Source organism: Quercus suber, unplaced genomic scaffold (genome assembly GCF_002906115.3).
Source record: "Quercus suber isolate HL8 unplaced genomic scaffold, Cork oak 2.0 scaffold_177, whole genome shotgun sequence".
Taxonomy (NCBI): domain Eukaryota; kingdom Viridiplantae; phylum Streptophyta; class Magnoliopsida; order Fagales; family Fagaceae; genus Quercus; species Quercus suber.
Window position 1 is genome coordinate 702,983 of NW_027069637.1, and position 14,797 is coordinate 717,779.

Here is a 14,797-nt window from a genome sequence, read left to right on the forward strand (position 1 = left end):
ACCCAAGTAGTTGGAGTTGACAAACTTGATATTGATACTTGAAAGTCTTCCAAGGAGGCCTCGCAAATGTAGGAACATTTTATTAAGTTAGGAGATTGTGATCCCAACAATAACCCTAACAACTAGCTATGCATGCATCATTTTATCAATGATTGTCTTACTTGTTTTGATCATAATAATGATATTCATGGAAAATTAATAGTTTTGATAGTGAAGTTAAAGCCTTTATTCGTGGAGTTGAGATATATCTTTTGCTTGTAAGCCTAAAAATTTTCGAAGGAATTTTATGTTGTTATGTCACCATTATAATTTATAAGTCTATACTCGGTACAATAAATTGTTGCAAAAATCATGTTACCAGTTCTCGATGTTTTGATAGGCAATAGGTATAAAATGATTTTTAAGCTTCTATAATTGTGCATATGCCCTCGGATTAAGAGTCAAATTTTGGGATTCAAACCAAAATTTTGATTTTGTTCAGACAAAATGGGCTTCTGCCCTTTTCGGGCAAATTATATAGGGAAATGCCCCCCTTCTCAAACTAAATAAGGAAATGTCCCTCTTTTAAAACTCGATTTTTGATAAATCGAGTTAGGCCCTATAGTGGCGTTTTTAAGGAGCCTATAGTGATGTTTTAAGGACCTATAGTGACGTTTTTTAACTCGACTTCATTGAAATCAAGTTATGGGCAATGAAATCGACCTATAGTGGCTTTTTTTTACCTATAACTCGATTTCTTTGAAATCGAGTTAAAAAACGTCACTATAGGTCCTTAAAACATCACTATATGCTCCTTAAAACTCCACTATAGGGCTTCATAATTTTTTTTTTTCTAACTCAATTTATCAAAAATCGAGTTTTAAAAGAAGGACATTTTCCTATTTAGTTTGGGAAAGGGGGGCATTTTCCTATATAATTTGCCCGAAAATGGCAGAAGCCCATTTTGTCCGATTTTGTTCTTTAGAGTGAAAATAAACTTTCACCATCTGGGAATTTCGATTTTAGGCTATTTTTATAAAATCCAAGGCTATTTTCTTTATTTACATATCATATCTTAATTAAATGGAGATAAAAAATAATTTTTTTTAAAAAAGGACACTTACTTAAAAGGAGATTCATAAGGGTGTTGATGCATGAAATTTTTATAAGTAGAGACTTACTGTAATTGGGCAGAACTTGAAGAATTTTTTGCAAATAAAATTTTTAGGCCTCCACAACATAACATCTCATCTTTCCGTCGTACGCGTGCCATCACCTACTTTGCTACCTTCTACTTTCATTTCTCTTCATGCATCCCATGGTGCCACCTCCTACTTTCCATTGCATACAAATATTTTTTCCTCGTCAAAACATTAGAATTTTGATTCCATTCGGTAATACATTTACTTGAGAGGGACGAAGTAATTGAGGAAACTAAAATCTTGGCAAAACTATGCAGCAAGTGTTCTATACAGAATCTGCCCTCAGCTTAAACAGTTTATGGTTTTAGTTTGAGTAAATATTGATTTCATGCATGATTTTCCCTTGGCTATATCTAGTCTTAGTCATGTTATGCAAAATATTCAATGGCTCATTATTCTTACCCTTTTTCTTTGAATTACGTGGCTGCAAATTCAATTTCTAGAGCAACTGAGTAAATTTTGATTGACATAAGCTTCAAGCAAGAACATAATTTACATTTTTTTGTTTTTGTTTTTGATATTGATTTTGTAAATCAAATCAACCACCCTTGACCCCCTGAACATGATTTACAATTGAGTTCTAAATTCTGTTTGATCTTTTGCTACGGAATTCTATTCATATTCTGTCATTTCCAGTAAAATCTTGTTTGAATTGTCTAGTTATTTCAAGAATTCTTTCAATGATTACAATTCAATCTCAAGATCTTTTCAATCTAGTTTCCTTGATTGTGCATGAAAATGATTGCTTGTGTTCATGATGGAATTTATAAGGTTATGCTAAGGTAGAATCGATTGTAATAAGCTTATTATTATTATTTAGGGGTTATGAGCGCCCATGTCTAAACTCCTTTGGAATTAGGCTATTGATTCCTCTATTTTCAGGTAAGAGATAGGTGAGATGAGCAGCTGTGGATGCCAGATTTTTTTCCCTTTTTAATTTCCTTGGGAGGAATCCACTTGCCTCTCCAAATGCATGTTATGGATTTTTTTTTTTTTTTTTTTTTTTATAATTTTAGAAGTTGCCACCAACTATTGGTTTTTCTAGTTGTGATTGGTCACCTATTGTCTAATTAGTTATCTAATTAGTTAAAAGCTATCTTAAGGATTCCTAAACTACTAGGGCAAGATAAAGTCTTAAACCAAAGACCTTAGACTCAAAAGTTTGGTTACATGTGAGGAAGTGATTAAACATCCTCCAACGTCTATCCAAATGATAGTTCTTCATTTTAATTTAATCTAAAAAAATTCACATTTTAGAAATAACTAAGATACTTGACATTTGTTTTTTACGGAAGGGTTTTTGGACATATAGATAACATGTGGTATTGATTACATATGAATATGCATACAAGCAACATGTGAGGATACATATAAATATTCTAGGAATATTATTTATCACATTACATAGCTAACATGTGAATATTATTTACTATGTTGCATAAATAATATATACATAGCTAACATGTGAATATTTAATAATATATATATATATATTTATATATTTTAACATGCAAATATTATCCTACTACGTATTATATAGCACGTTAGAGGGCAAAAGAGGCTACCTTTCTCCTTTAAAAGCAATTTGTTTTTTAGAAGATCCTTTAAAAGCAATTTAAAAAAATATTTTATTTTCAATTTCATTCTCACATAAAAACAACATTAACCAGATTGGTAGTTTTTGGGTTCCGTGGGGAGGATTTGTTGGTTTGATTGGATGCCAAGGGTTCGATTTATGTGAACTCTGGACACGTCTCACTCTCTTAAAATCATTTTTGAAAAAGATTTGTTTAAAGATCATTTTTTTTTTTTTAATTAAAAACCCTTGAGTTTTAGAGCAGGAGTTCTTATTATTATTTTTTTAAAGGGAGATATTCCTAGAATTCTTTGAAAAATTAATATTCTTTGATAAATTGAAAAGATGAGTATTTTATTTTTGAAAATCTCATGAGTTTTTGAAAGGAGTATTTAGAAAGGGACTTTCTCATGAGTTTTGAGAAAATTGATTTTTGATGAAAGAAATCACAAAAAGGATGGAAAATCATTTTTAGAAAAAAAAAAAAAAAAAGTTTTGTATAAAGAGCTATTTAGAAACTGATGTAGAAATTCACCACTAATTGGGTAGCTTGTCTTAGAGATGTCAATGGAAAGTCTTCTCAAAGGAGTGGCAATGGAAGGTTCAGCGAGCCTACAGAAAAGAGGGGGCTAATCGGAGGGGTGTAGTGTTGGTGTAGCACCAACTTAAAGGTCTCTAACGCTTAAGTTAGGGCCCCACAAAGAGCCAGAGAAATAACTTAGAGAATCAAAGTAGTCTAATCTAAGTGTTTCATCCCTTGGCAAATGAGGTGTGTGGTACTTATGGACGAGTAACGCGCTAGGGACACATAATTTGGCACAATTTTGTGGCACAACTCGCCACGTGGTGAATTGTGATTAGTAAATATGTGATAGTGAGTTATGTGGAGACACACGTTTACCAACCACAATATGTCATGTAGTAAGTTGTGACACAAGTTGTACCAAATTATGTGCCCTAGTATTACTCATTGCTGGACTGATTGACGGTGGAAGGACGTCTTCTTATATGGAAGACCTTCATGGTCATCTACCTAAATTGAAGGCTTTCCAAATTTTTCATGTACCAACCGTTTTACTTTGTTTCTTGAAAAGAGTGACTGTTATTTTAGCTCAATCACTGTGGTTTCTTTAGTAAGCATTAGATATCTTGTATAAATCTAATCCTTGTTAAATTGTGAAGGTTCTGTACCTTTAGATTCATAATTTCTTCCTGTTTGTATTTTTGCTAGGGTGAGGGAATTACAAATTTAATAGAGAATTTGTAACATATATGTGGGTACTACTTCTTCTTCTTCTTCTTCTTCCTTTTTTTTTTTTTTTTTTTTTTTTTGTGGAGAATCATACAAAAAAATTGGAAAATTTTGGAAAATTTTTTCTATAGTTCCAATCTAATTAGGCAAATTATATTGTAGTTTCTATATGCATCTGTCTTCCAACATTAACATACAAGCTTTTGTAACCTTTAAGCATTAAACATATTTTTGGAACAATTGAAGAAAAAATAAAATAAAGCACTTACTATGGATTTTGATTTTGAGGGTTGTTAGAAGGGGATGGAGGGATATATGGTATCCATGTTTTTGGGTCTCCAAGATTAAATGTTGGTGGTGGAGGAGGAGAAAGTGAAGGGAAATTAGGGATCCAAGTTCTTGGGTCTCTTATATTAAATGCAGGTGGAGGAGGTGGGGAAAAAGAGAGGGAGTTGGAGGAAAAGGAGGGAATCTTGGGAATGGGAAGGGCAAAGATGGAAAAGGTGGTAGTGGAGGAAAGGGTAATGGAGGGAGTGGTGGCAATGGAGGGAATGGAAATTGAGGCAAAGGAGGCAGAGGGAATCCATATGGTGGGAAGTAAGGAAGAAAGCACTTTGAGGCATTCAAAGATCTTGAAAATTCTTGCTGATTTCCACATAGAGTAGCATTCTTCTTCAATGGCCTATAACTCAGTGCATTCAAGTTGTATATACAGAGATTGTCTTGCTTAGACTTGACTGTAATCACATTTGACGTTGTCTTCAAAACTGGCACGTTGCAGGCTGCAGATGAGCTCCTTATTAAGCTTACTTGGCACAATGTTGTTACTGCTAATCCTTCTACACAGTTAACCCCATCAACAGTTGGTATTTCCAGGTTATATACTCCATGCTTATTTGTTGTTCTGTTGACTGAGAATGTGATCTGTTCTGCGGTTTTGGGTGAGTTTGCTTTGAATTTGCATTGTATTTGAACATCTGCACCTGATCAGTAAAACACCACACTTATAACTTGGAAGAAGAGGTTTCATTTTTGTTGGGTTAAAGTAAAAAATTTGACAATTACTCATTGATTGAGTTTTAACTGAGAATTACAATTAACCATGTTAAAATCATTTTTTTTACCCATTATTTCATATTTATTTGACCCCCTTTTTTTTCTTTTTTTGGTAACTCACTAATATACTAAACCTATAAATTAGTCTTTAGGATTAATTTCTAACATGTTTATAGGAACAACAATTTTCAAGACTTTTTTTTTTTTTTGGTAGATTGAATGAAACTATAGACTAGATATGGATTAGGGGTTAATTACCTGGCAAGAAGTAGCTGTGTCTTGATAAAGTGTTGCTGGAACAGATATCACAATAAACAACACCCACTACAGTAATCCGAGAGATGAGATTTGTTGGTTGAGCTATTAGAGAAAGTGGATGAATGAAGAGAGATGCAAGAACAAGGAGAATTATTGGATCCATGAGAGCAAGTGTTAGAGAAGTGAGAGAAACTTTTAGGAGGGCATCAATAGTTATAGCTAACACTCTATGAATGGCATGTGAAGCATTATTATAAAGCTGAGGAACTATATTCTTTCTGCATATTATGAGCCCGTGAGTATTTGGTGTTAGGACCAACTGTAATCATAGAGTTAAAATTGCTTTTTCTATTCACTACAAACAAAGACATGTGAAGAGTCCTTTTGGCAGATTGCGCAAGGAGACACTGTGGAAATTGGTATAGCCCTATAGCAGATTGACAAGTAGTGGGGTCTTGATTTGGAGGCTTTTGTGATTCCAATGTAGAAGAACAGAATTACAGAAAGTCCAATTGAAGGGCCATGTTGCGGTGAAACATGGAAAGTTTTTTATGTTTCTGTGGGAAAGCTTGCTAGCGTTCTGACTCATTTCTGTTCTTTACTCTGTTTGTTGTAACATCTTCAAAAATTTATCAAAACAAAATGATTCGCCAATGCAATTATTTACCATGCACCACAACCCTGACCACTATATTTGTTTTGTGCGAGTGATGAGTCAAAATCCAAGCTGTGCAATTTACTTCGCTACCACATCTATATAGATGTCAAAGTTATCTTTCTACTTCCAAAACGCATACACTTTTGGCTCTTAATAGGGAATGAAGCATGCTTCATAACATAAGAGACTAATGATCATAATGTACAGTGGAATAGTGAATCTTGTAGTTTGTGGATTATCTTTACCAAGATAGATGTATTTTTGAGTGGAAGAGTCACGGGATTTGTTACAAAATTCACTGTTCGGCCGCAAATTCTGATGGGGCTCAGGGTGATAAGTGTTGAATATTAGCTCTGATACCATGTTGAATATTAGCTCTGATACCATGTTAAATGGAGAATATTATCAAACGCAATGTGTTATACCATGTTGTGTATGCTAGAGTGGATGCGGAAGAGGAAGCATAGAATAGGAACATCAAGAACACGAGGGTTACGTGGTTCAGCCTTGACGGCCTACATCCACGGAGGAATCCCTTAAGGGCTACATCTTTATTGTGTAGGAGTGTAGTACAATAACCTTGTGTTACAATGAACCCTAACATGAGTATATATAGGCGACAAACCCTAGACTACTAGTACAAGCAGGAATGGGCTTGGGCCTATTACATTGGGCTAATATGACTAATATATATCTCTAACACCCTCCCTCAAACTCAAGGCGGAAGCTCGATGAAGGCTTGAGGTTGGATAAGCATGAGAAGATCACTTGGAGATGCCTTGAAGAATGCCTTTGAAGAAACCACAATGAAGAATGTGCCAATTGACCAATTTCGGAGCTTCAAATGAAGAAACGGAGTCCAAAATTGGAATCTACGCGAAAAACTGAGCAAGATAGGCCCTTTCGAAAATTTTGACTTTTGGTCAAGGTCAACGCAAAAAGTCAAAGTCAACTGGTCCAGGTCAAAGTCAACGGATACTGGTCCGGGTCGGTTCCGGGTTTCCGGGTCGGGTCACGGATCGAGTAGCAAGGCCGCTGACGTCATCCTATGACGTGTCGCTGACGTGGACTAGGGCTGATGTGGACGTGCTGCGTGGCCGCTGACGTGGAGTGATGACGTCATCAGGTGACGTCAGATGACATCAGCCGCAGTTTTCCGGCGCGTGGCAGGAGCGTGCATGTTCACCGGCGCGTGGAGAAGAAGCCCGAAATCCAGTGGCGCGTGAGGGCGCGTGCGATGTCAGATGGCTGCCGAAATTTCAGGTTCTGTTGATCGGTCGACGTGGAGGCCGTAGGGACGGCGCGTGTACCAATAAGACTAACTGGAAATAGGAATCTGAGGCGGCGCGTGGTAGGCCTACCGGAGCTGTTGGCGGCGCGTGGCGGCGGGTGAATCCGCCGTTGGTGGCCGTGTTACTGGGTTTTGGTCGCGGGAGGTCTTGGATCACGTCTGTGGTGTTGGTTTCATCAGGCGAGGCTTGGATTTGCACAGATCTGAGAAGTTGAGTCATGGCTTTGCTTGAATTTGTGGATCTTGGACGCAGCACTGAGCCACGGTGGCTGCGAGATGTCATGAAGTCTAAATCCAGCAGAGAAGCATGTGTGACTTCTAATGGTGGTGTGCATATGAGAATCTTCTTTGATTGTCAGAGATTTTGTTTGATGCCAAGAACGGAGTTTGGCTCTGATACCATGTTGAATATTAGCTCTGATACCATGTTGAATATTAGCTCTGATACCATGTTAAATGGAGAATATTATCAAACGCAATGTGTTATACCATGTTGTGTATGCTAGAGTGGATGCGGAAGAGGAAGCATAGAATAGGAACATCAAAAACACGAGGGTTACGTGGTTCAGCCTTGACGGCCTACATCCACGGAGGAATCCCTTAAGGGCTACATCTTTATTGTGTAGGAGTGTAGTACAATAACCTTGTGTTACAATGAACCCTAACATGAGTATATATAGGCGACAAACCCTAGACTACTAGTACAAGCAGGAATGGGCTTGGGCCTATTACATTGGGCTAATATGACTAATATATATCTCTAACAATAAGGAATATATTATTAGATGTTGTATTAGAGTAATATTCATCATTTCATCTGGTTATACAGTTAGATTGTTTAAGATATTCAACAAAATTAAATCTATAAGAGCACACGGCATGTGGCAAACCCAAGAATATTGCAGTTGCACCACTTGATGAGGGCTTCCTAATCTTGCGTTTATTGCTAATAATAAATTTGTATCTTTCTACTTAAAGATTCGAAGTACTATATGTAGCTTCGTCGAAAAAAGTACGCATAAGCAGTGCAGGTCATCATTTCACAATTATACCGAGCAAACCAATCTCAGTGGCTGCATTAACAAATGGCAGAAGTTGAATGTACCATTGGCCAGAAAGCTTGATTGCATCCAGTACCACATGACTGCATTTTTAATGTCGCTCGACTCATTGGGCCTCAGACCCAGAAAAGAGAGTAAAAGTTTCTCTTATTGGAGAAATTATACGGTATTTATGGTGGACCATATTATTTGTCTACTATTCTAGTAAAAGACTCCCACTTATTTAAAATTACTAAGTCAATATTTAGTTTTTATTTAAAACTACACAATTTTAAACTAGTGGGAGCATTTTACTAGAATAATGAACCACATCACTTATCTACTATAAGGACCTTATAATTTCTCCTCATATTGGGCCTTTTTGTGTGGATCACCTCTCTCTCTCTCTCTCATACGCTAGCCCAAGGAAACTGGGCTCATCTCCCTGTCTCAAGAAGATGCGAGTGTCAGATTTATTTTGATTACAAGCTTATTCAACTATTAGGTACTTGAAGAATTGTTGGATTGTGTAAGAGATTAACCAAAAAATTAAATCTATAACAGCACAAGACACAAGGCAAACCCAAGCAGATTGCAAATGCAGCACTTGAGAACTTCCTAATCTTTTGTGTTTCCGGCATTTCTTGTACAGCTAAAGTTAATTTCTATGTATATTCCGTAGGTCAAAGTTTATATTTGAGGGAGAGGGTTTGGATCAAGTGGCTTGCTAAGTGCAAAGCTCCAAGTACTACAATAAATCACACCTATAGTGACAAAACCTGTTGTCACTAAATCTCCTACTTCCATCGCCCAAGACTTATGGTAAAGTCTCTGATGGTTGTATAAGAGATTTAGAGTTCAATCCTCTCCTACACCAAAAACTGATTGGTGCCTTGGTCTGATGATAAAGAGCTATTATCAAGAGCGGACGCTATAGGTTGAAACTCTCTCAAAAAAAAAAAAAAAAAATGTCATGGGGACAAAATCGTTTGATTATTTAAAAATAATAATTACATAGGCAATGAAATAATTTTGTTGCCTAGTATTTTTTCTCACTAAACGTTGTCTTTGGCGAAAAATTAATTTCCTCACCAAATTAATTTTTTATTTAACCATATCAGGAGATGAAATGTTTCGTCCTTGATTATACTTTTTTCTCATTTCAATAGATTAGGCGACAAATTTGTTTGTCACCAATTTTTGTTTATTTTCATACTTCAACCTATTAGTGACGAACAATTTTGCCACTAATTTCTTTTTATTTTATTTTTTTCGTTTAGCCTATTAGGAGACGTAACATTTCGTTACCATTAAGAAAAAAAAATTGTTGCAACGTATTGGCAACAAAAACTTTTGTCACCAATTGTTTTCTAAATTTAATTATTTTCTATTATTATTTATTTATCTTCACTTAATTAACTTGCCATCATATTTTATTAACAAGTTCATTTTCATCACATTAATAATCAAACCATCTATAAAATCCAAAAGTAAATAAGAATCAATTATAATACTCAAAATTTGTTGTGAAAATAGCACCTCAAGACTTAAATCAATAACGGTAAATAAGCGGAAATTAAATAATAAGAATACACAATGAAAACAAGAATTTATGTGGTTCAACATATTGCTTAACTCTATGGCGACGACGATGGATAAATTTCACTATAAAAATAAGACGATACAATAATACACAGGAACACTCTCAAGAAACTCAAAACCCAATTAAACCCTAGCTCTCTTTCACATAAAACAAGAAAATTGCTATTATTTCTTCTTATGTGGCTGCCACTCTCTCATACAAAAAAGAATAGAGTACTCCTATTCTATATTATATGTTGCGGCTACTAGGTTTGGAATTGAGATTTGGGTTTCTTGAGAGTGATTTTTAGCACTATTGTATCTCCTTTTTTTTATAGTGAAATTTCTTCATCGTCGTTACTGTGGAGGTAGGCAGTTTGCTGAACCATGTAAATTCTTGTGTTCATTGTGTGAGGCAAGGGTGGTAAGGTTATCAAGATTCCTTTTGCAACTGGAGTAGGAATGAGGTGTGTGTACTTGAAGCCCTTTTGCAAATGGAGCAGGGCAGGTCTCTTCTGTAGTTGGAGCGGGGATAGAATATTGCACCAAGCAAGCCCTTGAAACCCACACAAATGATCTTGGAAAATGCCCAACAAAAAAGTATTATTGCCAATGGTGCTAGACAACACTGAGATGCGAGGTTCCCATGAAGGATAAAAGACATGTGGGGTTGACACGTGGAGGACCATGGATGATGCACTAGTGAAGAGAAAAGCCCATTAGGCAAAGGGGAGCAAGTAGGACTCGTTCATGACCCATGGAAAGATCTAGAAACCCATAGAGAGATAAAAACTCACACGTGAGGGGGAGATTATTGGTATACACATGTAAATGAAGTCCCAAATTGAATAATAATGCGAAGAATGAGTGATTAATATAATATAATACTCATTGGGCTTAGGCCTTTTTTTGGGCTTAAAGCTTTTTGGATTAAAGTGTGTCTCAATATGTTATATTAATCATTCAAAGAAGCGCCTTGAGGTGTTTATCTCCCTAACAAAACCATCCATTCAAGTAAGATGTTCCCAACAACAAAAGAACAAAGTTGTCATATAACAATTCAAAAAAAAAAAAAAAAAAATCAAGTAGTGCAAAAAAGAATATCTTTAAGTCACCAATCTCATATTTGCAAAAATATAAAGAAAATTACATTAAGATCATAGATCAAACATTAATTATATTAATAATAGAATAATCATTTTTAACCGCATGTAAAAACTAATAACATCATTGCATTTAAGTAACTACAGTTCCTAAAAGCTAAGTTGTAAAGACCAAAGATATATTTTTAACTATTATGTAATGCACAATTACATCTAAATCTTTAACCAGGAGTCCTATTGGTGTCCCGTAATTTCTTTTGTGTTGTAGCTCCTCAAAGCTAAGTTGTAGAAAGCAAATATATATTTTCAAATATTATGTAATACATGATTGCATCTAACTCTCTAACCATGAGTCCTATTAGTGTGCTGTAAATTCTTACATGTTACTTTGGACTCAGGGGTGCTATTTGTGTTGGTCTATGGGCCTTTTTTTTTTTTTTTTTTCCCTTTGGGAACTCATTTCTAAGATTAAGGCCCGTTTGGTTTGGAAGATAGAAAATGGAGAGAAGATGAAAAAGTGGTAGGCTTGTAGAGAATTCAGTTCTCCTGTTTGTGTTTGGTTGGAAGAGTAAAAAAGTGCAGGGATAAAAAACTTTTTTTGTTTGATTAAGAGAAATGAGATGATAGAAAATAGAGTTTGTATAATTTTACTCATATATCCTTATTAAAAATGATGCCTAGTTTAAAAAATAAAAGGCAAACAACCAACCAAAAAAAAAAAAAAAATTCACCCAAGTTTATTAAAAAAAAAGAAAATTTATGCCCAGTAAAAAATAAGAAATTAAAAAAAGAAAAAAGTGTTAGCGATTACTCATCTTGAACCATAAATTTAACATAAGCAAACTACATTAGAAGAAACTTATTCAAGGCTCAAACAATCCATCACATTTCAACCCTACTGTACCTGAAATTGTTGGGTATTATCCGATATATCTTGGGTAAATATAATTGGGCAAGGCAATACCAGAAACCAGAAATGATTAGGAATGGTTTGGGTATTACCCAAATTTGATCCAAAAACACACACACACACATGAACACACATTACGCACAACTAGCCATTCAGCCTCCTCATTCCCTAACCTATTTCCATATGTCTTTGCCTATGCACCTCTTATTCCCAAATCTGACCTATTCCCAAATCTTTTTGTTTTTCTCTACCTTAGGCTTCTCAGTTCTATTCTCAAATCTCGCCTAGCTCTTTGGTGGTAAGTTTTTTTTAATTTTTTTTTCATGGGTTTCTTTCATAGTTCATGTACTTAAGCTAAATATGTAAGTGAGTTTTATTTCAATCTTTTGATTTTATGTTGCTTAGCTTCTATAGTTATGGATCACATGCCAATGCTTGTTTTTTTTTTTTTTTTTTTTTTTTTTTTTTTTTTTTTTTTTTAATATTTTCGTGGTGTTTGAGAATTTTTTCAGGGGTTTCTTTCATAGTTCATGTACTCACTTTTTATATTCTTTTGGATGTTGCAAATGGGTGCTTAGAATTAATTGGCTAAATTTGAGACTATTTTCAACTTTAAAATTAATTGGTTAGTTGTTGGGTTTTAATAAAGTAAGTTGATTTCTGTGTTGTACTGTGTGCACAGTGCCACAATGATTTGTAGTAGGAGTGGCAATTTGTGTTTGCATGTTGAGTTGAGTTGTAAGAATTATGTTATATGGATCAACACAAATAACCTTTTATCAATTCTCATATATCTAAAATTATAATATAACCATAAATCAAGTAATAAACACTCAATTACAACTTACAACCATTAATCTAGTAATAATAACAAAAGCAAATAATCCTTTCCTTCCTTCAAAATCAAATTACTAGTTCAAAGGGTTCCTACATTCATACTATCAAATTCAATAATATATCAAAGTTTCATAATTTAAAAATAAAATAAATCAAAATCAAAATTATTAAATAGCATCCAAGTGACATATCAAGAAACTAAAAAACATCACAAATTAAGAGATTAAAAAGCCAAAATGAATGACACATCAAAATATCCATGATGGCAAAATCTAAGTCCAACCATCCAAGTGCCATATCACAAACTAAAAGACATCACATATTAAGAGATTGGATTAGAAGAGATTGGGGTTCCAATGAAGATGTGTCTCCCTTGTACTCATCCTTATTGATATTCATGTTCATCATATCTTGAGTGAGCTCTTCCAATTGTGATTGTGCAAGTTCTCTATCAAAAAATTTAATGAAACGTTAAAGACTTATTAAAGCATTATAAATAAGAAATTTAGAAATTGTAAGTAATCAAGCAAATGAAGCAAATGAATTAATTAAATAAATAGTAGTCATTTGCAACATATAGTTGAATGAATTATCAATACAAAGCAGAGAAAATAGTAACACCCATGCATAATGATGCTCTCATTTCCTTCAACCAATGATAAGAAGATCCAAAGCCTATTCTGATACTAACAGATATAAGCCAATGATATATTTTTCATCCATTTTACTTATCATGTTATCCAGTTATGTACAATAAGAAATATTTTTTAAACTATTGAGATTAGATGGGTAAGGACACAAGTGGGCCATAAACTTAAAGCCACCTTTTTAATTTATTATTGGTAATGAACTTGTAATGTCTAATACGTTTGCCAAATAATAACATCTATAAAATATCAAACTTATGCCAACATGTAAATAAAAAATATGTTACCTGTATCTGCATATAACCAATCTTTGCTAAAAACCAAAGCCTCAACATTAGGTTTAAGTGCACTTCTAAATTTATCAATGACTCATCTCCCAACACTAAAGGTGGATTTTGAAGCAACAACGGAAACAGGATTGCTCAAAACATCATGAACCATAGCAACAAGTTTTGGATACTAAAATTCATTTCCTTCCTAAAAAGAAAGTATGTCTAGTTTTGCATTCTTTTCTACTCTTGGTTCATTCAAGTAGAGCTCCAATTGAGTTTTTTGTGCTTGCTTACCCATATCCATTCCGTGAAAAGAATCAAATTCCTACATATAAAAATAACATAACAAATGTTAATCTAAGTTGAATATAAATAGCATGATATAAAAATAAATAAATAACATACTTGCATCTTAATCAAAGATCCCCCATTAGCATATTGTTCTTCAATTTCTTGAGTAGCTTGACCAAGCCTTCCAGAAGATGTTTAAGGTGCAAGAACATTACTCACATATTCCCCAAACATGGAAAATAATTTTTCACGTACCTTCAAATATTGGAGTGAACTAGCATACCCATAAAGCTTCCAATAGCACCAATCTATGAAAAGAAACTTATACCTAGGGTCCAAGACCACTGCTATGGACAACTCAACATAAATTCTATCCAATACTTCTCAAATTTCACAAGCATTTGCTCTACCAATTTTTCTCATATACTCATCCTCACTATCACTTTCTTTCTTCAAAGTAAAATAAACAATGAAAATTTGTGGAAAATATAAGTTGACTGTTGGATATTTTGTGCCAAAAAAAAAACCAATGTAGAATCATAAAAAACTGGCCAAGAAATTTTTAATTTTTTCTACCTTTTCCCATTCATCACCTAGTTAACTCTAGGTGTTTAAGAACATGTCGATAAGAGAGGACACTTTAAAGCATTAGAAGGGTAGAATTCCATCTAGTAGGCACATCTTGACTTAAACCTTTCTTACCATCCAAATCCATTTGTTTAACAGATTCATAAAAAATAAAAAATAAAAAAAATAAAAAAATTCATCCCTTGTGAGCCTCAAACATACTTAATGCTTTCAATAATGTTTTGGACAACAACATCAATTTCTTTCAAACCATCTT

General features: G+C 34.3%; 1 protein-coding gene across 1 annotated transcript; it reads right to left on the minus strand.

Moving 5' to 3' along the window:
• Nucleotides 1-4,151: 4,151 nt before the first annotated feature.
• LOC112016568 (pollen allergen Che a 1) lies at nucleotides 4,152-5,576 on the minus strand. The gene is made up of 2 exons (XM_024049122.2): nucleotides 5,324-5,576; nucleotides 4,152-4,992 (listed from the first exon to the last, which is right to left on the minus strand). Exons 1-2 carry the CDS (start codon nucleotides 5,484-5,486, stop codon nucleotides 4,418-4,420), a joined length of 738 nt encoding a protein of 245 aa, XP_023904890.2. The 5' UTR covers nucleotides 5,487-5,576; the 3' UTR covers nucleotides 4,152-4,417.
• Nucleotides 5,577-14,797: the final 9,221 nt, after the last annotated feature.

Coding starts and splice junctions, on each gene's coding strand:
- LOC112016568 (XM_024049122.2), bottom strand. CDS start 5,486: ATGGATCCAATAATTCTCCTTGTTCTTGCATCTCTCTTCATTCATCCA. Junction 4,993..5,323: donor ACACAGCTACTTCTTGCCAG/GTAATTAACCCC, acceptor TTTACTGATCAG/GTGCAGATGTTCAAATACAA.